We start from the raw sequence: 25333 nt of genomic DNA, 5'->3' as shown, positions 1-25333 counted from the left end.
TTTCCCTCTCGGTAATGGATGGAGAAACTTCTCATAGTCGGCAAGGGATTGGTCGTAAAAACTTCGCCTGGAAGATTAATGTAATGATCACAAGCTTTGCTGGGAAAAATAGGAGGGAAATTAAAATAACCCAGCCTTCCTACCTGTCCATACCCGTCCCCCTCACCGTGAGTGCCGACGGACGAGCAGACCATCTCTCTGGGCACCACCAAGGCCAGGAGAGTGAACAGGGGGCCATGAACACGCGCCCACCCTCCCCAGGGCTCGAGGGCCCACCCCGAGACAGCACAGCACCGTAAGGAGCACAGCCCCCAACCCCCGATGCGCCGTCGCTAGCTGGGCAGGGGGCCCCCAGTCCAATCCGGGGGCTGCTGCGAGCACGCGGGAGGCGCTCAGCCCCGCGGCAGGGCGAGCTGTCGCTGCGTCATCTTCGGTTCACGCTTCCGTGGGCCCAGCACGGCTTAAGCTGGGAGACCAGAGACACGGGCGCGGATGCAGGGGAGAGAAGCCAGCTAAGGCCAGACCGCCTGGCCCTGGCCTCGGGAAGCACCGCACCACGCACCCTGTGCCCTCGTCCCTCACACCCCCCACCTCAGGACCCCCATGCTGGGGAGCAGCAGGGCCCACACAAGACCCATGCCGGCAGCGGGGGTTCAAGGACCCCAGCACTCCGCCTGCCTGCCTGGATTCCCGCTCAGGCTCCGGTGATGGGGATGCGTGCAGGCCGACTTACGGTGGTGCTCAGGATTCCCGTCTCGGTGGGTCCCTCTCGCACACAGGAAAGCACCTGGAGACCCTGCCCGTGAGGCGCTGCTCCTGTGCCGAGCGCTGCCTGCGGTGAGCAGCGGGCGCGGGGACAAGGGCCGGCCCAGCAGAGCGCACCGTGTTCCTCCTTCCCGGCAAGGACAGCCAGGCGGCGTCTGCCCACGCTCCGCGGGCCCTCCCTCCCAGGGCCTGACAAAAGACGTCATCCCAGTGGCGGGGGCATGGCTCAGGGACACAGGGCCCAGCTGAAAGGGATCCCGGTGGTCAAAGCTGAACAACTTGAGCAACAAGAGAACGTCGTACTGGGTTATAACCCCGAAGCATCTGATAAAAACCCAGGGGCCTCCAGGTGGTCCAGTGGCTAAGTCTCAGGGCTCCCAACACAGGGGGCCATGTTCAAGCCCTGGCTGGGGAACTCCATGCTGCAACCAAGACCCAACGCAGCCAAATAAATTAAATAATGAAAGTAAAAACCCCAAAAGTCCATCTTGACACAAAAGAGAACAGATGACCTCCAGGGCAAAGACACTCAGCCTCCAGGAGGTGAAGTGAAGGTGCCGCCCCCTGAGAGGGCTGGGCTTAGAGACGCCTTCCAAGGAGGACGGTGAGGAAGGCACGCCCGGGCCAGGGGGCCCAGGCCAGCACAACAGCCAGGAGCCCCGCCAGCGGGCACAGCCGACAGGACCGGATGGAAAAGCCCCGTGCTCTTCTCCTAGTGACCCTTAATCCCAGTTTCATCATGAGAAAAACACCAAAGCAGCCCCACTAAGGGCGCCACGCCAGAGCACCTGACCAGCACTGCTCACAACGGTCCGGGCCATCAGAGACAAGGAAGCCACAGGTAAGACATGGTGCTGGGCGGCTCCTGGGATGGACAGCGGACAGCTGACCGCCGAGGACACATGTACAGAGCCCACGGTGTGCGCCGCGGGCTCAGTGCACACAACTCACGCGCGGCGGCGAGGGGCTGGCGGCCAGGGACCGCTGGGCCGTCTTCACAGCCCTCCACCTCTCCAGCTGCTCCAAAGCACAAAGGTCCCTTTTTAAAAATTAAGGGAGTCATGTCACCAAAATCACCTATCAGGGTTTATTAGAAAACACACCAGGGGCAGGGCTCCTTCAAAGCAGCCGTGGGAGGAGCCACAGTAACTTGAAGGGAACGTCTCCATGCCGACCTCACAGCGCTGCTGTCCGCCGGGCGGGGACAGCACCCGGCGTGGCTGGAGCCTCCTGTCCACGGCCGGCCCGGGGCCTGGCTGACTGCTGTGCCTGCGCAGAGGCCCTCAGCCGCCTCACTTCATGTACTTGTCCTGCTGGTCGGCCAGGATCTTGGCCGAGGACTTGGCGTCGTAGAAGAGCTCGCTGATCTCCTCCACGTGCTCCTTCTCGATGCCGTCCTTCCCGTTGATCTTGGCCAGCAGGTTGGCTGGGGTCAGCAGCTGCACCGCGTACCTAGGGCGGCCAGGGCGGGGGTGAGTCGGGGCCACGGGCAGCAGCCCTTGCCGATGCCAGCGGGAGCGCTGATGAGCCCTGGGAGCTTGTGCCAGCTGCTGCGCACGCAGCAGACAAGGACACCGGTCACTTCCCAGAGCGCTGGACCCACCACCCGACCAGAGGAGCCAGAAGTCACCAAATGCCGTGAGCCCCGCGGCCTGTCACCGCCTGAAGCGCTCCAGCAGGAGGTGCCCACTCTACGAGAAGGGGCCCGCAACCTGGGGGACACACGGGGGTGGGGAGCCAGTGCCAGGGTCCAGACGGGGCGGGGCACACGGCGGGGAGAGGAAAACGTGCCCGAGTGCACAGGCGCCATCCAGAGGCGAGCAAGTGCACGCACCGTGCCGCCCAGCCGGCTCGCAGCCCTGCGCCCCCCTGAGAAGCGAGGCGCCGACGCCAAGGGAGCCAGGCCGGGCTGAGCACTGAGAGGCCGAGACTCACAGGAAGGAATCAGGGCACTGGGGGGCCTCTGGCCGCTGGGAGCAGCCAGGACAGCCGCCTGCTGGCGCCCCTCCCCGCCACCAGGCAGAGGTGCCGCAGCTGCAGGGGGCGCCTGCCCCACCCCCCTGCCCAGTGCTGACCCCTCCTGCACCCCAGGGGCCGCCGGGCAGGGGGCCCCTCTCGGGACGGAGGACTTGCCTGCCGCTCAGCTTTCCCAACACCGCCAGCGGGCCGTTCTGGCCCTGGGCCAGGCCGGGACCCCCATCCAGTCGGGGCCCGGCAGCCAGCTCACCTCAGGGTGGTCTTGGTTCCAATCTCCCCCAGGTGGTTCAGCGCCTCCTCACTGATGTTGATCCCTTCTGTCTGGGCTCGGATCTTAATGATCTTTGGGAGAAAAATTGTGATCTACAGCGGCCGACCTCAGCATTCTCGTCCCACCTCCTGAGAGCGTAGAGGCCCAACCCGGGCGGGCGGGGCAGAGCCACCCCCGTGGGCACTGAGGGCCTCCCACCCCTCAAGGACGCAGCCACAGGCCCACAGGGAGGCAGCTGGTGCCCCCTCGCCCTGCCCCTCGGGGGCTCCCTCAGGGCAGCCAACCTCCCTCCCCAGGGCGGGCACTGCCACCTGTAAGCACGTTGGCAAAGAGAGACACCCTTTCCCTGCCTGACAAATGATGGTTAAATACATTTAAAAAGTTACTTTTAAAGATTCAGCAGCCCTCATAACATCACTCACTGGGTGACATCACATCTGTCGTGAAGAGGCTGGCGCGCGTGCCCTGGAAAGCCCAGGGGCGGGTGGGCGGCGGGCTGGGTGGGGCCGGCAGCGCGCGTGGCACCGGGGCCCGGCCACGCAGCGGTGCCGAGTGATAAGGGGCAGCGGGGGAATGACGCTGCGTGTTGTGTAGCTGAGATAACTCGGGGACGTCGAGCCTTGTGTAACACAGGAATTTTTCACTCTGGCAGCTTCGTAAACAAGATATCAAGAGGGCCTCGTTTAAATTGAAGCCATAAACGTGCGCCCGGGACACAGCCACGGCAGTGGGGGGACGGAGCCCAGGCTCAAGCGTCGCCAGGGCGGAGGGGCCGGAGGGTCAGGAGCTGTCGGCAGGGAAGGCCCTGCTCGGGAACAGGTCCCGCAGACCTGAGTGGCGAGCGGGCAGGGGCAAGGTGGGTGGGAAGGCAGCCGCTCTGCAGTAAGCGCTGCCACCAGGGCCAAGGGCCAGGTGCTGGCAGGAAAGTCTCAGCTCAGACTTTGGTATGAAATGTCCTGAGCGCTAAAATGCTGTCCACCTAGACATTTCACAAACGCTGCGCTGGCCACATCAAACGTCAGTTCAGCCGGGGGCTGCCAAGTGTGACCTCAGTCACAAGCATCTATGTGCGTGAGGGGCCCATCTGGGTGCTGCGGAAGTGCAGCTGAGCAGAGGAGTCACCAGAGGGGCACGCGGGCGGCGGGGAGAGCAGGGGCGGAGGCTCCCGCCAAAGGACAGCCCTCCGGTCCCGCCCATCAGAGCAGGGCAGCTCTGCGCTTTCGAGTAAAAAGAGCTTCTCGCCCAACAGCTGGGTCTGCCACAAGGAAGTCCCCAGGGCCTCAGGGAACTCTCGGGAGATGGGGACACGGGGTCCCGGGGCCTGGTGGGGAGAGCCCAGCGCGGGCAGCCGACACCGGAGGGTGCTGGGGACGCTGCGCTCTCTCTCCCCCTGAGCAGGTCACAGCAATGCCAGGAGCTCCTGCTCCAGACCGCTCCCCAGCGACAGTTCATAAATCAGATCTTTAATCATTTAATAACCTGCAGGGGATAGTTTATGAGGGTGTCGGCGCTGGTGGCAGAGTACACAAGTTACATCACTTTGTTTTTAAAAAACCCACCCGAGCTCCAGGAGAAACGCTGAGACTGTCCCCTGAATGGCATGCGCAAAGCCAGGCTTGTCATGGAGCTGGCCTGTCATCTCCCCGCCCAAGAGAAAGGCCGAGAAGAGGCCCCCGGCTGAGCCTGCGGACCCTGGGGCAGCACGCACATGCACGGCGGGGGCGCAGCATGCTCTGGGTGGAAAGGAAGCCACAGAGGCTGGCTGGCTGATCTTGCGATGCCAGCCTGGAGCCCTGGTCACTGAAAGCTGCTGTGAGGAGCCCGTGAGAAGCAGCCCTTCCTCCCTGCTCTCCCGCGCTCTCCCCGGGGCCTCCCAGCGGCCCCAAGAGGAGGGAGCGCTTGTCCCGTGAGCAGAGGCGGAGGCCCACAGAGGACACCACGCAGCCACGAAGCGCCGCGGGGTGCAGGGCGCCGCCCCAGCCACAACAGTGGGCTGAGGAAGGGACCGACTTCTCTGCTTTCGCTTCTGCTCCTAGTCAGCGAGAGCCTGGCTTCAACCCAGCATTCATCCAAGAGCGAGAGCCTCTTGCGTGGCGCCAAGGCCTCCAGCCATGGACCCCACCTCCCACCCAGCTGCTGCCGCCACGGTGCTCAACCACCTGGGGTCTGAGCCATGCCGTCACGCAGGGAGAGCGCTGGCTCTACACGTCACGGGCCTCCTGGGCGCTGGTCCACAGGACACGCAAGGCCAGGCCAGACAGGCCACAGGCAGGCGGGGTGCTGCTGCGGAGGGTCCAGGAGAGGCCCTCTGAGCTCCGAAAGGAGCAGCCTGCTGGCCAATTGCCACAGAGACTGCCTCCCAGACGGGACATTTCTCACAGGGAGGAGGCTGGTGGCAGAGACATCAGGTAAGGGGCTTCAGGATGAGACAGCCTGGGTCCCAGTCCCAGTCCTGCCACAGATGGGCCATGTGAACCCGGGCAAGCTAACCAGTCTACATCTCAGCACCCGCTCTTTAAGAACATCAGTAGTAACTGTCTGCCCTACCTTGAGTGACGGGATCAAACGACTCAGTACCCCATCCGAGAGTGCTCTGGAGGAGACGGTCTGGCAGAGTCCCCCGGATGTCAGTGCGGCCCTGGGCACCCCAGGTCCCCAGCTGTGGCTGTACGGGGACCCACAGTGAGACCTATGCCCCAGCGAGACTGTCTGGGGTCAGGGTGGGCAGAGCAGATGGCTGGGCCCCGCAGCACACGGCCGGCTTTGTGTCCTGGAATCGCCACTTAGGGCTCAGCCAGCACCGGGGGAGAGGATGGCTCGGAAGGCCCAGAAGGGACGGGGCTGCCAAGGCTGCGGGCGCTGCGGGCATGTGGCTGCGGCTCCGACTCTGCAAGGAGAGCTGGGGCTGCGCCCTGCGGACGAGGCCAGTCCCGCGGCCCGTCACCTCTCCTGATTCAGCACAGGCGGAGCCGCCGTGAGCTCGGCGTGCCCCTGCACACCTTCCCTGCGAGCGTCACTCCACGGCCGCCACCCACACTGCCTCTGCTGGGGCCTGGGCTCTGCCCGCGGGAGCCAGGCTGCCGCAGGCTCCGGCGGGCTGGCGCCTGGGCGGGCCCATCACTGAGGGGCGCTCTGCTGCCTCTCTGAGCTGGGGCCTGCTTACTGGTGGTCCTCCAGTTGGTTTTCCCACGTCCTAAGGTTACCAGGCGGGATGGGGTAGAAGAGAGGACCGCCAGGACTCCCGGCAGCTGAGCCGCTGGGACACGGGAGGCAACGCCCTGCTGGCTCGCGTCACTCAGGTGGGCCAAGGCTGGGGAGCACGGAGACACGCCCTCGGCCGGCAGCGCCGTGGGGGGCGGTGGGGGGCCAGAGACACTCACGGGCTCCGTCCTGCCCGGTGTCAGGGGCCCGAGGGCGAGCGAGGGCGGGGAGGAGGGGCGGCGCGGCCCACCTGCTTCATCTCCTGCGGGGTGTACAGCATGGTCCGGATGATCATCACTCGGTCCAGAAGGTCGAGAGGGATGCCGTGAGGAGAGGTGACGTCCTCCGTGCCCCTGCAAGGCCGACAAGGTCCAGGTCACTCGGGCCTCTCTGGACAGTGGAACCATGGCCGAGGCCCCGGTGATAACAAAGCAGCTAGTTCTCGTCCTGAGAGTCAGAAGCAGGACCGCGAGGACAGACTCACTCGGGTGGCATCAGAAACCACGCCATTGTTTCTGCGAGTATCACCACCACGGGGAGTCGGGGGAGGAGGAGAAGGCCAACTGCAGCCGCGGCGAGGCTGTTCACAGCGGCATCTGCCACCCCCGCGCGCCACCCTAAGTGTGCAGATCCGTTTGGGCCGCTCCTGTCCCTGTTGTTTCAGTATAAACAGCCCATGACGAGTCTCACTGGACCCAAACTACAGGGCATTCACGTAGTGGTCCCTAGTGTTACTGTTATAACTAACGGTGTCTTAGGCATAACTGCCATGAACACTTCCTCAGCATCTCTCACAGAGCCGGACACAACCCTGAACATCTCCCTAAACACATGGACGGCTGAACCAAGGAATGTGCTCACGTCTGCAGCCGCGCGAGCGATCTGGCCCCCCGACACTGTGGCCAGCGCTGAGCAGCCTCACAGTTTGCTGCCTAAAGTTCTAGGAAAAGGAAGGCCTAGCACCGCATCTGACTCTGCGCGTCCTTGATTATTCATGAATCGTCTGAAGGCCTTCCCTCGTGTCCATCAGTTATTTATTTCTTTTGGGGAACTGTCCCATCATAACTTTTGCCTGTCTCTCTCTCGAATCCTTAGCCAAACCAGTGACTGGCCACCCCACCGGGTTGAACAGCACCAGCTCCCAGCGGGCTGTGTCCCAGGCAGACCCTGCGGCACGTGTTAGGCTTCAGCCGCGTCTGGAAGCCCAGCGAGCTGAGCCGGGGGCTCCTGCCTCCACTTGAGCAGGCCACAGCAGCAGGCCCCCAGTTCTGGCCTCCCCAACACTTAAAAGTAACTAAAGCGGCAAACTATGTTCTATGCATTTTACCACAATGAAAAAATAAAATAATAAAATGCTACATTAATCATTGCTAAATCTAATACTTAAAAATAATTAAGACCTTTTCAAACAAAAAAGGAAACAGACTAGTAGCAAATGCAAAATGTTAAGAAGCCACTAGAAAAAAATGAATCTTTTTCACCAACAAATATTTCTAAAAAAAATAAAGAATTGTAAGGAAAAAATTCTGTCATGATTAAACTCAGTATTTGGTATACCTGTAATCGTCATATTAAACAAAATAACCTCTAAAACCTCATTTAATCTTCAGTTATTTGATTCTGTGTAGGCTGTATTTTTCTCTTTCTACTTAGATATTCTCCTGGGAAAGTTTAAACGATCTCAATCCGCCATCTTGAAACATCCCCACTTCTATAACACTCATGATAAATTATCTTCATTTCAGAGACAGTGAATATAAAAGTCTAAAGAAAAAAAAATGGGAAAAAAACACGAAGGAACAGAATTTGTCAACATGTGTTAAAATCTTCTTTTGGTTTTAAGTCCATAAAACTAAAAATTTTAACAGAAAACAAAAACAAAAACTCTGCTTAAGAAATACTAAGCACTTCTCAGGAATTAAAGACCAAAGACTGTGGAAATGTGTTCAAGCTCGGACTCTGAGGCACAAAATTTCTTTCAGACAACGTATTAGAGAAAATGGTTTCTGGAACACACATCCTTCTGGATGGGGCTGGGGCCAAGTTCCCCAGGCCCCACTGGGTGGGTTCTGAGGTCACGGCCACCCTCCCGTGCCTCTTTTTTCCCTAGACGGCAGGAGGCGAAGAGGACTCTGACCCTGAGAGCTCTCGGCCGGGGTGGGCTCTGGCCGCGGGGCTCCCTCAGCAGGGGGCGCCAGCTGTCCAGGCTGGGCCCCTCTGCCCACTGTCACCCTGAAGCCAGGCCCCACCAAAGCGAGCCCAGAAAACATACGCGGCGCCTGTGTGGCCGGACACCGGGCTCTCCAGGCCAGGTGCCGTTTCCAGATGCTGCCCGGGGAGCCAGGCCCTGGCTGGCCTGGACCTGGTCCAAGCTGCCGTCCCTTCAAGACCAGAAGACAGCGGTGACGGTGACGAGCGGTGTTCTTGACAAGACAGCATTACAGGGATTCAAAGAGGGGCTGCACGAAGCTGCCGCCTGCACGTGCCGCGCGCACACAGACCCTCACTCTGGGCGAGAATGGCCACCTGAGCGGGGCCTGCCCCAGAGCCAACAGCACGGCTGCCGTACAAGCTCAGCAGAGACAGAGCACCTCTACAGAGGCAGGTCTAGGGTTCGGGCTGGTCTAGGCTCCTCACTCTCTGGCTGCAGCTCTGAGCTGAGACAGTCATGGTCTTGGGGTCTCTCTTCAGATTCCCGCTCCCCCTGGGCCAGGAGCGTGCAGTCTCCGGGCCCTGCCACCCTCGCCACTGTACAGCAGGCTTGCGGAGGCCCCTGCGCCACCCTGTCGTGCCCCAGCACTGCTGGGAGCAGGCCCCACACCCAGGGGCTGCAGAACACGGGCAGCCAACTACTGGGCACACGGCGCTCACTCGGGCGCTGGAGAGGGCGCGGCCCCTGGGCGCCCCTCCTTTTCTAAAGCTGAGGTGGGCTTTGCTGCTGCGTGTGGGCTTTCTCTACTGCGCTGGGTGGGGGCTGCTCTCCAGCTCAGGAGCCACGGTGCACGGGCTCAGCTGTCCTGCAGCACGTGGGGCCTTGCTGGGCCACGGAAGAGCCCACGTCCTCCGCACTGCGAGGCAGGTTTCAACCCCTGGACCACCAGGAACGCCCCGGGCTCCCTTCCTGGAGGTGGGCCTCGGGGATCGGTGGGGAGGTGCCAGTGTGGCTCCAGGAAAAGGTTTGGGCCGGAAAGAAAGGACAGGCTTCACTGTCAGAGCCTGGGTTCTTGTCCTGTCTGTGCCCAGGGGCGCCCCATGCTGTCACCCTGTCTCCGCATCTGGAAAGTGAGCTCACGACACACACCTCGGGGAGCTCACGTGGGAGGAAGCCAACACAGGCCGTGTCGCTGAGGGCTGGCCCACCCGACCCTTCCTTTGCCCATTCCAACCACACGACCAAGTCACACCCACGGGAACCCCAGTTACCACGAGGAAGCCCTCCCACGCAGAAACGGGAGCCACTCCGAGCGCTCCCCTCAGGAGGAACAGGGCGCCCTCCTCCCCACCTCGACGGGCGACCCTGGGGACGCCGAGGCGCCTGGGGGGCTCGGGTACCTGATGACGCAGTTGCCTCGGTTGGACGCGAAGATGACGATGGGGGCAATGGAGGACTCGAGCGCGCGGTGCAGGTAGGTGAAGCACTCGATGTCCAGCATGTGGACCTCGTCCACGAACAGCACGCCTGGGACCAGCTCCGCCACGCCCTGGTCAATGTACTTGTTCACCACCTTGTTGATCTCCCCCCGGAGTTTATCTAGGAGTCGACGAGGGTGACAGGCAGCGTCAGTGTCGTGGGGAGGCGATCACCTTTCTTGTCACTGCCTCCGAATCCCACCCGAGCCCAAGTTTAGCGCTGGGCTTCAGTGCGAGCTTCTGACCCCACCACAGGCTACAAGCCCACTCCAGGCTTCAGTTTCATCTGGAAATAGCGGGGCTCCCTAAAAGCCAGAGCACTGCCCGCCCCTGGACTTGGGCTGAGCGTGTAAGCGCGCGTCTCCACCAGGGCGCACACCCCTGGCTGGCCCGTCACACTCCCCCCAGGCCTCATCACACCACACCAGCGCCTGGAAGATGGGCGGTTCTCATATGCAAATTCCCGTGCTACACTGAGTAAACGACCCTTTCTCGTGGCCTGTGTGACAAAGCTTCGGTTAATTAACTTTCAATCAAGCGCCTAGAAGGAACAGGGTGCGTTCAGAATCCTCTCTGGAGGAAAGCCCGTGAAGAATGGCAAGGTCTGAGGAGAGGCCCCATCTCAGAGCTCGAAGAGGGATGAGCATCTCAAAAGCTGAGTAACTGTCCAAGGTCACAGTTCTCATTCTCCAAACCAGCACCTGTCCCATCAGCAGGTGGGGGCAGCCCACACACCCAGCACCTTCCGCCACAGCTGTGAGGCGGGGCTGGAGAGGCCGTTTACGATAAGGACACTGCTCTGGGGGTTCACATCGTGCCCCTGGCTGAAACTTGAAAGAAAACAGCTACTGTAATGCTGACAGCTTTCAAGTAACAAAGCTACGTGCAGTAATTAGAAAAAAGAGGAGGAGACAGTCAGCAAGAGGGGCAGATCAGTCAGAGGCCCCCAAGGGGCAGCCGGCCTGCGGCCTCACCCGGGGAGGCAGGCCGGGGCCCCCGGGGCGAGCGGGCAGCGCGCTGCAGGCAGGATGCGCCGGGGCCGCCTGTCCCCCTCTCGGGATGCGCGTGCGGACCCAGCGCAGCCCCTGCTGTCAGGAGGGGCAGGACCCCGCACGCCGCCAGGCTCGGCCCGGCACTGCGTCTCGTCTCACCTGTGATCTCCGTCTTCTTGGGCTTCATGAGCTGGCCCATCATGGACAGGATATCTTGTCCCCCCTGCACAAGAGAAGGCTCAGGGGTCAGCCTCGCTCCCTAAGGCAGCTGCAAGCGCCTCATCACCACCTCCCCCTGGGGCCCTCACCAACTGACAACTCAGCAGGGGTCCCGAGAAGCACAGACCTCTGGCACCTGCACTGGGAACTTGAGGAGCTTCTCCGCACAGGGCTTTTAAGAGGCTCCCCCACCCTGCCACAATCTAGCAAAACCCCGTCCCAGCCATGTCTCTTCCCAGTCCCGAATGCCTGCCTGACTCCACAGGACTGCCAACCCTTCCCTAGGCACCTGACTCTCCAGGACTCACTTCGAGCCCACCTGCCGGGAATCACACCCTACTTCCCAGGAGGCTCCAAGCCCGACCCGCTGCCCCAGCCCTGCAGGGCAGCACGACTCTGGGCGTGCGTCTTATCAGGCCTAGTGACCAGAGCTGCCCGGGGCCTGGAGCCTGGCGGTGCAGCGGGCCGCTCCACAGCAGGCTCTCCAGCTGCCAGCCCCTCCGTGCAGGCAGCCAGAAGCTGGCTCTCCACGGTCACCTGGGGCTGCCAGGCCCTACCAGGCACGCAGGTAGCCCCTGAACGCACAGCAGTGACAGGTGGCGAATGGTTCCTGGCACTGAGGGCATCTGATCCCCAGAGCAGCCCCGCCAGGTAGGAAACAGTACGCCCTCTTCTCAGGGGAGCAAAGAGAAAATCAGAGGGCCCTAAATCATAGAAAACCTGAAGACTCAAAGAGACCATTAGCTGAGCCAATCAGTGTCGGAGCCACACAGCCCCTGAGCTGACTCGGGCGAGTGGCTCCCACAGGCTGGCCTGGGGCAGCTGCTGCACAGACCGAGCGGAGGTTCTTCAGCAGCTTCTTGGCCAAGGCTCCAAGGGACAAAACACCCACAGATCAGATTTCAGGTTAGAAGCTCTTCCCTTGCTGGCGGGGATAGCCTCTTTTAGGACGAAGAGGAAACCAGACCCAGAGACCACCAGTGGGGAGAGAGTCAGTCCTCTGGAGCACACATTCCCCAGAGATGGCAGAAAGTCACCCCGCGCTTCCCCGCGCTTTATTAGTCAGCACACAAGCGTCCATCTTCTGCTCACATGAGGAGCAGGGGCAGCTCCAGCGCAAAGCTATAAAACTGCGGGTTCTGCTGGGCAGGGGAAGACCACTTTGTGAGGCTCTCTGAAATCCTGCAAAGGGCTCAAAGAACACTCCTGCCCCCTACCATTCACTCCCAGAGCATCCCAGGCCCGAGCCAGTGCTGGAGGGAAGCCAGGGAGAAGCTGGCAGCTCGGGCCGGAGGCTGGGCTGGGAGAAGGGGCAACGCGCAGGAAGCATCTGTGACTAGAGCATCGGAACTGGAACAAAGGAGCCCCTCGTCGCTCTCGGCGATGTCAACTGCCCAACATGACAGGCAGAAAAGGACTATCTGCCCTCAGAAGCGGCAAGACCGACAGCGCGCCCAGGAGCCCCAGCGCACAGACGGGGCCCCCAGCGCACAGACGGAGCCCCCGGCGCACAGACGGAGCCCCAGCGCACAGACGGGGCCCCAGCGCACAGGAGCCCCAGCGCACAGACGGAGCCCCCAGCGCACAGACGGAGCCCCCGGCGCACAGACGGAGCCCCAGCGCACAGACGGGGCCCCAGCGCACAGGAGCCCCAGCGCACAGACGGAGCCCGCGCCAGCAGGCCCGGGGCGGTACCTGGGGCCGTGCGTTGGCCACGTCCAGGTCATGCAGAGTGACGTCCTGGATGATCTCTTTCTTCTTGTGCACGTCGCCCTTGGGCAGGGGGACGTACTCTTCAGCTTCAAGGTCGAATTCTGTGGCGTAGGTATCACACCTGCCCTGCCTCTGCAGAGACAGAGAGAAGCCTGAGGGCCTGGGGAGCCCACTGCCAAGCCCCCACGCCCCTCAGAGCGAGACACAAGTCTCCAGCCCAACTGCGGCCAGCAGCGCCTTGACAAACTCCAAACGTGGCCTGGTCCCCTGCTGCCAAGAGAAGGCGCTAGCTGCTCATCGCCGGGCTCCACAAGCCCAGCTGAGGAGGACACCCGACACTTTCTCCCAGAATCTCCCCCTTGTTTTAACTGCATGCGATTCCCGATAAAGGGCGAACCCAGTAGATTAACTGGAGACGGAGGGGCTGCTCAGACTCTTTCGTAGGTGGGTGATTTAGCGCACGATATGAAGTATTATGCCCATCCATTAAACAGTGAGGGACTCTGTGCAGGACCCCGGAAATCAGATACTAATGCAGCATTCCTTTCCACATGCATATATCTTGGGAAGAAAATACCAAAGAGATAAAAGGAAGATTAAATACCCTGCACATTTCAATTTGGAAATGACTACCGCTATTTCACCTCCTCACTGTTCTCCCCTTCCAAACAGGTTACAGTGTTTTTCTAACAGACTGTCTGCTTTCGTCATGAGAAGGTTAAAGAATGCAGATAAAGGGAAAGCAAGCTTGACTAACCATAAAGGAGCAGCAGATCCAGCGCCCCTCCCACCCCCAGACCCCATGAAGAGAGAGGCCGCTTCCCGCCCGGCTGCCCCTGCGGCCGCACCTTCACGGCCCCACTGTTGGCTTCGATGTAAATCACATCTCCAGCTTCTACTCGCTCTTTCTGCAAACTTTCAAAAATGCTGGGGTCCAGCTTAAAAAAAGAAAAAGAAGTGAACCAATGAATATATAATACACATATTATATATATAATACACATATTCTGACATACTGTAAGGCAGCTTCCCATATGAGAGTTGAGGTAGTCGGCGATCACATGGAGAAAGAATGCGTGTGTGAGGATGTGTGAGGCGGGCTCTAGAGCCTGCGTGTCCCAGAGAGCAGGCAGGAGAGGGGCAAAGAGGAGACCTAAGCTCCTCCTTCCTTTTACTCCAGAGGCTGCAAACTGGCAAACACAGCTCTACCCACTTCCAGGTGGGGCCCGCGCTGCCTATGGGACCAAAGGCCCTGACACCCCCTTTCGAGGCTGCTCTCCCTGCTGCAGCCCTGGCCCTCCCCACCTCGCGCGGGGGCGGCAGTTTCTGCACCAGAGGCAGGGACAGAACCTGTTTACTCCCCACGACTGCCCCTCGGCAGGCCTGTGCTTTAGACAAGGCTCTCTGAGCTTCACTTTCTTCACCCACATGACCGTAGTCACATCACAGATGCGATTCATTCAAAGGGGCATAAAACCAGGGTCTCTCTGAAGCCAGTGGACCCAAATCCCAGTGTCTGCTCCTCGGGCCCAGCTGCTTCTATCTCCAGAAGGAAAAGCAGCACACGTGGGAAAAGCTGCCTTCCCCAGGTCGTCCAGACTCGGGCCACCTCAGCGACCGATATTCCGGGAGCGCATCTTTTGTAAGGAGTCTTTATTTAGAAATGTTTCTCTCTGCTAAACTTCAAGGGGAGCTATGACTCTCAACTCCCAAACAAAATTAGAATAAAAACTTACCAGGACTCAGTAGGAAAAGCCATACATAATAGAATACATGCTGCATGATTCTATTTTTATGAAGCGCTCAGAAAAGGCAAATATACAGAAACAAAGTCGATCAGCGGTTGCCAGGGCCTGGGGGTGGGGATGGGAAGTCACTGAAACAGGCGTGAGGTCTCTTTCCTGGGTGACGAAAGCGTTCTAAGAGTGCACTGCGACGATGGCTATGCCACTCTGCGAACCCATCAAGATTCCTTGAGCTGCACACTTAAAATGGGTGAATTTTACTGAAAATTCGACCTCAATGAAGTTGTTACAAACAGTAACCACAGGAGCCCAGGCCTCCACCCTCCTGGACCACTGCCGAGGCCGAGGCTGGTGTGCGGGCCCCTAACGTGGGGCCAGGACAAGGGCGGCACTCTATAACGGCAGCGGCTTGTCCTTCACCCTGAAACATCCGTCTCTCCAAACAGCTTGCACAGATGCTCAATGTGGCAGGAAGTACTCATTTTGAAAGCAAAACATTCATCCTCTTGTCATTTTCTTAGAGAAACTGCGCCAAACGGCTTTATGGGTAACTGAAATGTAACCTGCACCCTCCTGTTACCTGCCCTACACTCGATAGGACACATCCTTTTTTCTTTTTTTGGCATCAAGCACTTTTGTATCAGTTAATTTCCCGAATGAATTGACTGAAGATGTGATTACTGGAAAGGAGGCAGATCCCGCTAAGAAATGTAATTAATGCAGGATGGGAGAGATGAGGGGGAGGTTTAAGAGCGATACTTGCAGAGGCAAGCTCCTGAGATGGGAACCCTGTTAGGACACAGAGGAATAGCGCTTTGGAGAGGCGACGTTTTTATGATCTCCATAAAGCAGGGACCAAGACACCAGCGTACAAAATCAAAGAACGATAAGATCGCAGAGGAAGGCAGAGATGGAGACGTTACACGGCCGGCCTGCTGCAGTCTACAGACAGGGAAATGGAGCCCCAGAGAGCTCAACTGACGCCTAAAGGTCCCACAGCAAGTTACAGCGCAGACAGCAGTCGGTAGGACTCCGAGAATCTGCCCCGCCACTAACTAGCTGTGCGATCCTAGGATAAATGCCTAACCTCCTCGTGTGCCTCAGAGCTCTTTTATCTGTAACATAAGGGAAATTACACACACACACAGATTTGTTGATGCACTCAGCCCAGGGCTTGACACATACAATAAATAAGTGCTGTGAAGAAAAGGTTATTCCTTACTATTAACAAGGCAAAGCCACAGTCAGATTGCTCCGTTCACAACAGCGGCAGCTGCCACACCCCCTGGCCTGTGGTGTCTCACTCTCAGCCTCTTCCCACCTTCAGACTCAGTCATCGTCTTACACTAGAGTCTCCTCAAGGCTTATGGGACGGGGGTGGAAGGTCACCCAGGACTGTCTCCACGGCCGCCACCACACTCTCCACAGAGCCCCGGGCCTATGCAGAACCACCAGCAAAGCCAGCAGGCCTCAAGGTCCCAACACACAGGAGGGGCTGTAGCCAGGCCCCGCACCGGGCCCCTCGAGACCGCGCTGCCAGGCTCTTCAGCCCTCCCCAGACCACTCAGTGCTGTGTCTCCTGTGAGCGCCAGCCCTGGAACCAGCCGTCAGCGGCCAGGCCCAAGACACGCGCTCCCCTGGCGGCACGCAGGATGCACCACACAGCTCAGGTCCTAACACACACAATTTCCTCGGCGTCAACGAGGAGGAGCCGTCCTCACTGAGCCGTCTGTGTGCCAGCCCTGCCCACAGGCGCCATCTGCTGCCCTGCACAGACGCGCTCCCACAGCGGGGTGCCCCGGCAGAGCAGTGCCTGCAGGCACGTGCTCACCTTCAGCTGCTTGGTGCCCTTGGCCGTCTTGAGCCCTATGATCACGTGGCTGATGGTCTTGCCGTAGCCCCCCATGGGGTTCTCCGTCTCACACGGGGTGAGCTCCGTGACCTCCCCTTCGTACACCTCCTTGGTCTCCTTTATCCGAAGCCCTGGAAGAGAGACAGCAGAACAGACCGTGCTGAGAAACGCGGCGTCCTCTCACTTTTTCAAGTCTTTTTAGCCATAAAACCTGCACGTTGTAAGAACCGAGTCAGCCTCGCTCACACACGGCCCTGGGGAGGGGAGCACTGCACAGACGCAGCCCCAGGGTGAGGTGAAGGGTCCGTCCCTCTCCAGGACCCCTTTCCTCCGACCACACTACAGGGCCAACCCACTGACAGCGTTTCCCATGGAACCTGCCCTGTCCTTCCGCTTCCAGTCAACATGTGCCTACAGGCCCCCTTACTCCCATTCTGCCAGCCCCTGAGTATGGCCTCCCCCCTCTATCTAGTTTATACTTTGCCCAAAGGTAACAATAGAAACTTAAGGGAAACACAGACTCAAAAGAGGTGAGATGCATGCCAGCTGATCTATCATATAGACCTTTTTTTGTGTCCTAATCGCACACTAACACTATAACAGCAGCACATTCTGACACTTAGGGGACAACCTGGAATTTACACATTAACCACGTGTGTGCTGACATTTAAGAATTTATTGTTAATTTCCTCTGGGGTGAAAATGGCATTTTTAAGTCCTTATTTTCCAGAGATACACAAATATTTATAGGTTAGAAAGCAGGTCTGCAATCAGATGGGGCTATGGGGAGCCTTCCTACCACTTGACTACTTTTCTTGGATACTTGATAGTTTCCAAAATAAAAATTTTAATAAAAGAAAAAACAATGAAATACTACTTTACAACCTCCAGAATCACTAAAATTAAAAAGACGGGCAACACCAAGAGTTGGCAAGAATGCAGGACACTGCTGGTGGGAGTGTGAGTTGGCTTAGAATTGATGTGGCGTTTATCACCTCCTGGAGCTGAACACATGAGTATCTGTGACCCTCCAATTCAACTCCAAGGTTTACACTCTCAAGGCTGCGGTGCACGTGTGCATGCAGGGACACAGCCAGCGATGGTCACGCAGCGTCCTTCTTACTTGCCAAACACTGGCCACGTTTCCCCACGTCTGCCCGCAGTGGAAAGGCCACTTGCGCTGTGATGTATTCACACCAAAAAATACCACAGAGCAACGGGAAACGATCATGGCTCCTCGCAACAACAGGGATGAATCTCAGAAGCGGAAGGGAGCCGCCCCTATACGGATGCTCTGGGGCACTGGCGGCCATCTCTCTCTTGACTGGGCCTGGTTTCATGGCTTTCCAACTTAAAATAACCCACCGAGATACCGACCGATGCTCCGTGCACGCTTCTGGATGTGCGCACCCAACTACCAAGCCACTTTAAAACACCTGGAGAGAGATGTCTGAGCAGACGATGGGGCTGCCCGTGCGACTCAGTTGGTGAAGAGTCTCCCTGCAATGCGGGAAACCTGGGCTGGATCCCTGGGTCGGGGAGATCCCCTGGAGAAGGGAGAGGCTCCCCACTCCAGTATTCTGAGCTGGAGAATTCCATGGAGATTCCATACAGTCCATGGAGTCACAAAGAGCTGGACACGACTGAGCGACGTTGACTTCACTTCAAGTAAACAACAGCAGCAGGACCAGGCAGAGGAAGAACACCGCCGGGTGAAGCTGAGAGCCCAGCTCCAAGTCACCACTGTGTGCCGTCACACGCTCACCCTGCAGACTCACCTGACCCCACCCTGACTGCACTCCGATTTCAGGGGTCAGGCCCTGCCACCACTAGGAGTTTAAAGCTCCCCAGATGATCACAACACACAAGCTCAGCTGAGACCCTCATCTACAGAATGAACCAAGAGCTCTGCTCTGCTCACGGCGTGGCGGCACCAGCTGGTGAGGATGGGAAGCCCTGTGGTGGCTGGGTGCCTCACCATCAGCGTCTCTGTCCTGACAGACAAAGATCCCATGGGCCTGTGACTCTCAGGCACTTCCCACTTTCAAACCCAGCATTATCACTGGGTTGGTTTCCTTCTTTGCCCAGAAACCCAATCAGGACAAAGACTCAGATATTAGAGTTAAGGAATAGCCTTACCCTCCTTCATTTGACCTGACCGACAACTACAAACGGGAGTCTCAGAGTAGCCCCAGAGGAGAGGCTGGACCTCCTTTCCACCACACCTAATGCCTAGTTCCTAAGAACGAAGACAAAAGTTTTCCAAACGACATGAACGCACCAGAAGATTGTGACAACATGGAAATTTCTGTACTTTTAAAATGAACTTTGATTTTTTTAAAAATCAAAACTTATAGCCCACAGAGACAAGCTCCTTCAAACGGAAGGCTTCCTTCTATTTCCTGGCAGACAACGGTGACACGAGGTTCCTGAGTGGGGAAGAAAGGCATTCCCGTCTCTCACCAGCCCTGCATTTGTTTAGAAGCTGCTCTGTGCTGACAAGCAGGCAGGGGATGTGTGGATGGACAATGAGACCGGCTGTTAGCTAGGAAAGGGGCCGGGCTGGCGCGCTCTCTGGCAACGACATCGAGAACGACACAGGTTTCATCTGCTGGCTCAGGTTTCTAAATCCCTGACAGGGATCTTCATCACGTCAGGAAGCAGCACAGACTCCTCGCTTTTTATTTCTGGTCGGCTTACTGCTTCCTCCCCACCCCCTCTGCCACTTCACAGGAACTCAAAGGCAGAGGAAGACGCATAGGGCTCCCTTTTGAAGGCAGTCAATGGCCTGCCTTTCTAGTCTGTGGCAGGATCAAGAAATTCCTCTTCACCTTGCTGCCATCAAAAGAATCACATTGTCCCCTCGGCTCAAAAACGGCAAATCACTGGACAGATGCTCGGGAAATTCATCTTTATTTTTTTCAAAATTTAAGGCATTCAAATTAACTTAAAGCAGTTCAGACATACGCATTCGTGTAAAGGTGAGCTTTGTCACCTTTTACCAATTTCAGAAAATAATTTTCTAGATAAATAAAAACATATTTTAAAAGTGCTCAGACACCTGGAACCAACTGCAACATCTTACTCTCACCTCATCAGCTACTGAGTCACATAAAATCTCCGGCACATGCTCCTCAAATTCTTGAAAAGGACTCAGGAAGCAGTTAAACCGGAAAGAGGGTCTTGTGAGCCATTTCCACGGTTATTCCAGAGAGAGCACGATATGCACTAACAGGACCCGAACCTTACAAAGATAAAAGCTGTGAGGAAGCGAGACACAGCGCCTGAAGTGAATTCTGTCCAGAGAAAGTTTATAAAGGGGCAAAACTAAGCCACACGGCCCGGGACACACACAGGTGTGCGGGGCTGCGGCTGCTCAGAAGCCACCGCCAGGGCGCTCAGGCCCTGTGGGGGCTACGCCTGGGGGCGCGTGAGCCACGCCTGGGGGCGCGTGAGCCATGTCTGCCGCTCTCTACCCTGAGCTGAACGGTGGCTGCGTGAGCAGCTACTTCACTACTGTTAAAATATAGGTATTTTTACACTTTGCTATGTGTATGTTATATTTCAATTAAAATAGGTACATAAAAAATCCAGTGTCTCAGGGTAAAAAAATATTTTCAGTCAGAGTATTTTGCAGTTTGAGAAAATCCAGAGCTTAGCCTGTTTTGCTGGGACCCCCATGGCCGTGCCGGAACGAAAGCTTTTCTCATCTTACAGGACATACCCCAATTTCCAAACACTGGCAACGCATTCGAGTTACTGAAAAACACTGTATAAGCCAAACGACACCTACCGGTCAGACGTGGAGCTGAGATGCAGAAGCCTCTGTCTCCTTCCACCTGCTCCAAGTGCAGCCTCCTCTCACTCAGAGAAGCAGCGCTGAGCGGCCCCCACCACGGGCCGGGAACGAGGGCGCCACCGGGGTGGGGTCCGCTGGCCCACAGGGACATTCAACAGGCCCTCCTTCCACACTGCCCCTCCACCGAAAACGGCGGCCCCCGGCAGGCACCGCACGTCCTCTCTCCCAGCCCCACGTCTCATCTTTCAGGACATGCCATTGCTCCACCATCCCACTGGACCCAGGACCCAGCCATGTCTTCCCACCTCCACGAGGCTGGTCCACACCGCAAGACCACTCGCCCAGACCCCTCATCGGCTCCTTGCTTCCGCTCTTACTCTCCATCCCAGCCAGAGGGGTTCTCGTGAACCCCAAACCACTCTTCAGCTGCTTCTCTTTTCACTCAGCATAATTTGCAAAAGCCCTATTCAACATACCCTTCAGCTAGACGCTAGATTCTTGAGGAAAGAATTCTGGGCTTAGACAAACCCACTCTCTTAAACTTTGAAGAAAACTTCCTTGAAGTTTTCTAGTAAATGTCCCTCTTGAGAATATGTACCTTGCTTTGACAACCAAAGGGACTCCACAGTGACACAGGTGCTCTGACAAGGGTTCGTCACCCATTACCCAGCAAGTCCATCCTAGAGACAAACGCAGGTCTGAGGGAGACTAGATCTCCCCAGACCCAGACCCGCAGGCACGGGGCCAGGAGAAGGCCCCAGGAGTCCTGGCTGGAACGAGGGACATTTCGGAAGAGCAGTCCCTTTCTGCTCGCTGTATGTTAGTCAGAGCACGGGCCCCAGGGCCAGACAGGTGTAGGCTCAGACTATGCTTCTGCGGCTACTTTCTGGGTCGATCACCACAGGCAAGTTATTTAACTTTATGAGACTCTGTTTTGTCAGATGCAAGATGCAGAGAACTTCCTCTTGGGCAGTGAAAGGCCACGGTCAGGAGAGGGCCTGACACGTTACGAGCACGGGCGCTGCAGGCCCTGCGAGGTCGGCACCACTGCCTCGAAGCTCTGCAGCTCCACACAGCTCCTTGCTCACTGACCGGCTGGGCGTGCAGGCCCGGCGCTCCGACAGCACGACACACAGAGCTGCTGGCTCACGTCCAAAACCTCTTCAGGGGCCTGTCATCTCTGAAAGCACAAGAAGGCTGCCAAGAGAATCTACTCTGTCAGATGAAACCCCAAACCATAGCTGGGCCCGCGTTTGCTGGCTGCTAAAGCACTTTCCGGAAAAACTGGGGTTTTGTGTCATTTGCAAAGATAACACTCACGGTGCCAACAGATGAGGAGCGCCACAGATGCAAGTCCCAGAGGCGTTCCACCCGGAAGAGGCAGGCGAGGGCAGGCCTTGGCAGGCGCGGGCGGGTACTCACCAATGGCCCTGCGGAAGTTCTCCATCAGCACTTCCGTCTTCTTGATCTCCGTGGAGTACACTTCGCTCCCCACCATCGGGCAGAAAGGGACCTTACTCCCCAGCTCCTGAGCAATAGCCAGAGCGAGAGCTGTCTACGCAGAAAACAGAGGAGACGCACGTTTCACACTCTTGAAATGCAGTGGTTCAGGAACACACGCTGACAGCGGAAGTTATCAACTAGGAACTGGGATTACAGTCCTCTCAGCGCTAATCCTGCTTGCACGGCTCGCAGTGAACACTGACGACTCTTGCGCACTCGATCTCTGATGTGAGTGGCGTCTCCAGCGGTTCCTGTCATCGCAACGGCTGGCACGACTGAGGCGCGGCCGGTCAGGTCCAGCTCCCAGGGCTGCACACGCCCCTCCCGCTAACCGTATGCGCTGGACACCACTACTCTCCCCCCTTCACAAATGAGGAAGCTGAGACACAGATTAAATAACTCGTCCTTGGTACCGTAATCTAGAAAATGGCAGAGCGGAGCCTCAAGGTCTGGCAGCGGGGTTCCAGAGATCATGTTCCCATCAGAGTCAGCAGAGGCTTCCAAAACTGTTCCCTCAACGTCAAAACACGGCCCTGACCACGTCGTAGCAGGACAGCTCTGCTGGGTCTCTGAGATACTGCTATCTTTACAGACTCAGGAAGCCACCAACTACAGCCCATCCGAAATCAGTAATCAAGGGACAAGTGACCGGATGCTCACTTTATGCCGAGTGGCCCCACAAATCGGGAAGAATGACACCCAGGCTGGGATTCTGCTACGAGTTGGTAAAGTCACACCTGAACGTGCCCATATAAACTACGAAATGACTTTTGCTAAAATAACCACAGCTGCTGAACAGACAGACTTAACAGATATATGCTCAAACATCAAGCGCAAAGAGCCAGAACCTTAAACGCTGCTTTCAGCTTTCCTCAGCTCTGACACAAAAGCCCAGGTAAGGTCAGCTCCCAAGGTGCACAGGCTAAGACAAGAAGCTAGCTGCTAAAGAATGACGTGGATCTCTGAGACAGTTTTAAAACTGGCCCAGGAAAAATGCCTCTTCTGTTCCCTGCTGATGGTTTAATGTTCAGTGAGACCCTGAGCACATGGGACAGCCACATGCCAGACTTTCTCATCAGTCAAATCAAAATCCTGGGTTGGTCACTGGCAGCAAGCTGACTGCCCACAGACTGCTCCTATTTTGGCTGCAGAGTCTCAGGCGTATTTTCAACTCAGTTGTTGCCCATGCTTGAATTGGGGAAACTTCACAGGAAAATCCAGGTATGCAGCTTCTTCTGAGAAGCAAGAAGCTCTGGCCACAGCAGGCCCCAGTGACCACACGGCCGCACTGAGTGGACGCCCAGGCAGCCGCTCCCCAGCGAGGGCTCGCGCCAGCCCCCGGGCGCCGCACTCGGCCCGCCGCCCACGTGAGCAGGCGCCCAAGTGTGCGCCCTCGAGGCTGCTATCTCTAGAGCTGTGCCCTCCTGTATTCTGAGGATGAAGGGAAAATCTCCAGAGCGTGACAGCAAGGTAGCAGCACGCTCAACCGGGACGTAGAAGAAGCCGCAGGCCGGCCAGGCCCACCTTCTATCCAAACTGCTCACCTTCCCAGTCTCTCTTCTTTCTCTTCCCCCAGCACTTCAGGCCCAGCTCCCCCACCTCAGGTGTGAATTCAGAGACAGGGCCACGCCTGATGCAGGGCAGACCCCACAGCAGCCAACACAGAAGAGACGGCCGGTGCGTTCCTGTGACAGTGAGAACTGCGAGGTTAGGAGACGCCTCGGGGGTGTCCGGCTGCCTCCATCTAACGGCTCTCAGGAGGATGGCATAAGACACGGCTACCGTACGGACTGTACCTGCACCCACTGAGCGGCACAGAGTGACTGGCACGAAGGCTGCGCAACGTGAGCCGTGAGCTTCCAGACGTTTAAGCTGGATTCAGAAAAAGCAGGGGAACCAGAGATCAAATTGCCAACATCCGCTGGATCACAGAAAGGCAGGAGAACTCCAGGAAAACATCTACTTCTGCTTCACTGACTACGCTAAAGCCTTTGCCTGTGTGGACCACAACAAACTGGAAAATTCTCAAAGAGATGGGAATACCAGACCACCTTACCTGCTTCCTGAGAAATCTGTACGCAGGTCAAGAAGCAACAGTTAGAACCAAACATGGAACAATGGACTGGTTCCAAATCGGGAAAGGAGTACGTCAAGGCTGTATATTGCCACCCTGCTTATTTAATTTCTATGAAGGGTACATCATGTGAAATGCTGGGCTGGATGAAGCACAAGCTGGAATCAAGATTGCCGGGAGAAATATCAATAACCTCAGATATGCAGATGACACCACCCTTATGGCAGAAAGTGAAGGGGAACTAAAAGCCTCTTGATGAAAGTGAAAGTGGAGAGTGAAAAAGCTGGCTTAAAACTCAACATTCAGAAAACGAAGATCATGGCATCCGGTCCCATCACTTTGTGGCAAATAGATGGGGAAACGATGGAAGCAGTGAGAGACTTTATTTTGGGCTCCAAAATCACTGCAGATGGTGACTGCTGCCATGAAATTAAAAGACGCTTACTCCTTGGAAGAAAAGCTGTGATAAGCATCATCAGCATATTAAAAAGCAGAGACGTTACTTTGCCAACAAAGGTCCGTCTAGTCAAGGCTATGGTTTTCCCAGTGGTCATGTGTGGATGTGAGAGTTGGACTGTGAAGAAGGCTGAGTGCTGAAGAATTGATGCTTTTGAACTGCGGTGTTGGAGAAGACTCTTGAGAGTCCCTCGGACTGCAAGGAGATCAAAACAGTCCATCCTAAAGGATAACGGTCCTGGTTATTCATTGGAAGAACTGATTCTGAAGTTGAAGCTCCAATACTCTGGCCACCTGATGCAAAGAACTGGCTCATTGGAAAAGACCTTAATGCTGGGAAAGATTGAAGGCAGGAGGAGAAGGGGACAATAGAGGATGAGATGGCTGGATGGCATCAGCGACTCGATGGATGTTGAGCCCATTGAGTGCAGCAGTTGGCGATGGGCAGGGAAGCCTGGCATGCTGCAGTCCATGGGGTCAGAAGAGTCGGACACGACTGAGTGACTGAACTGACTTGCACAAGAGATCCTGCTGAGCCCTCCCAGCCAGCCCATGAACTTGATGGTCTAGCTCACATTTTATGGATTTAGAAACTGAAAGTCAAATTTCCAACTCACTCAAAGTCAGTTAGCAAGCACCAGGGCCAGAATGCAAGCCCCGATCTCTAGGACCTACTTCTGCATGACCACCCCCAAGCAAGTGGCACAAAGAGGTTGTTGCCAAGATTAGAAAGTCAACTGTATTTTCAATCTCATATGAACACCTTTTTCTAAAACCCAAACACAAAGCCCCATTATTATGAGTGTGCAGCCTTAAGAGGGGAATGGCCACATTCTGAACAAGCACCACACTCCTGCCGGCCACTCAGTTAAGCTGCCTAAACCTTGGGGCCCACGGGCACGCAGTAACGCAGGAGAGTTACCACGCGCCTTGAGCGTGTGGAGGGGGACTGGGTAACCCACAGGTGCCGAGGGCCTCTGGTGTCTCCCAGAAGGAAAACGGTGCGATGCTACCAGAGCACCAAGGACCCTCGGTTCCAGCAACTGGCCGAGAGAGCCACAGCCGCTCCCTCCTGTCACAGAACGCCCCGAATGAGTGACAGTCAAGACAGATCCAGAGCGGAAGCTGCCATGCCC

The 25333-nt window shown here is 57.2% G+C and overlaps 1 protein-coding gene across 2 annotated transcripts in view; it reads right to left on the bottom strand.

Annotated features, from left to right (window-relative positions):
- Positions 1-1838: 1838 nt before the first annotated feature.
- RUVBL1 (RuvB like AAA ATPase 1) overlaps positions 1839-25333 on the bottom strand; it is a 30791-nt gene continuing 7296 nt past the window's right edge. For both annotated transcript variants that reach the window (XM_027957862.2, XM_042236698.1), the window contains 9 exons: positions 21587-21719; positions 16345-16496; positions 13617-13706; positions 12751-12900; positions 10996-11059; positions 9767-9965; positions 6465-6567; positions 2993-3084; positions 1839-2217 (listed from right to left, as the gene is read on the bottom strand). In XM_027957862.2, the coding sequence (XP_027813663.1) occupies positions 2058-2217; positions 2993-3084; positions 6465-6567; positions 9767-9965; positions 10996-11059; positions 12751-12900; positions 13617-13706; positions 16345-16496; positions 21587-21719 (1143 nt within the window). In that variant the 3' untranslated portion in view covers positions 1839-2057. The remainder of the gene's footprint in view (positions 2218-2992; positions 3085-6464; positions 6568-9766; positions 9966-10995; positions 11060-12750; positions 12901-13616; positions 13707-16344; positions 16497-21586; positions 21720-25333) is intronic.

The sequence above is a fragment of the Ovis aries genome, chromosome 19, assembly GCF_016772045.2.
Source record: "Ovis aries strain OAR_USU_Benz2616 breed Rambouillet chromosome 19, ARS-UI_Ramb_v3.0, whole genome shotgun sequence".
In the NCBI taxonomy this organism is placed as follows: domain Eukaryota; kingdom Metazoa; phylum Chordata; class Mammalia; order Artiodactyla; family Bovidae; genus Ovis; species Ovis aries.
The sequence above is the reverse complement of the archived record's forward strand: the minus strand, read 5'-3'. Positions and strand labels throughout refer to the sequence as shown.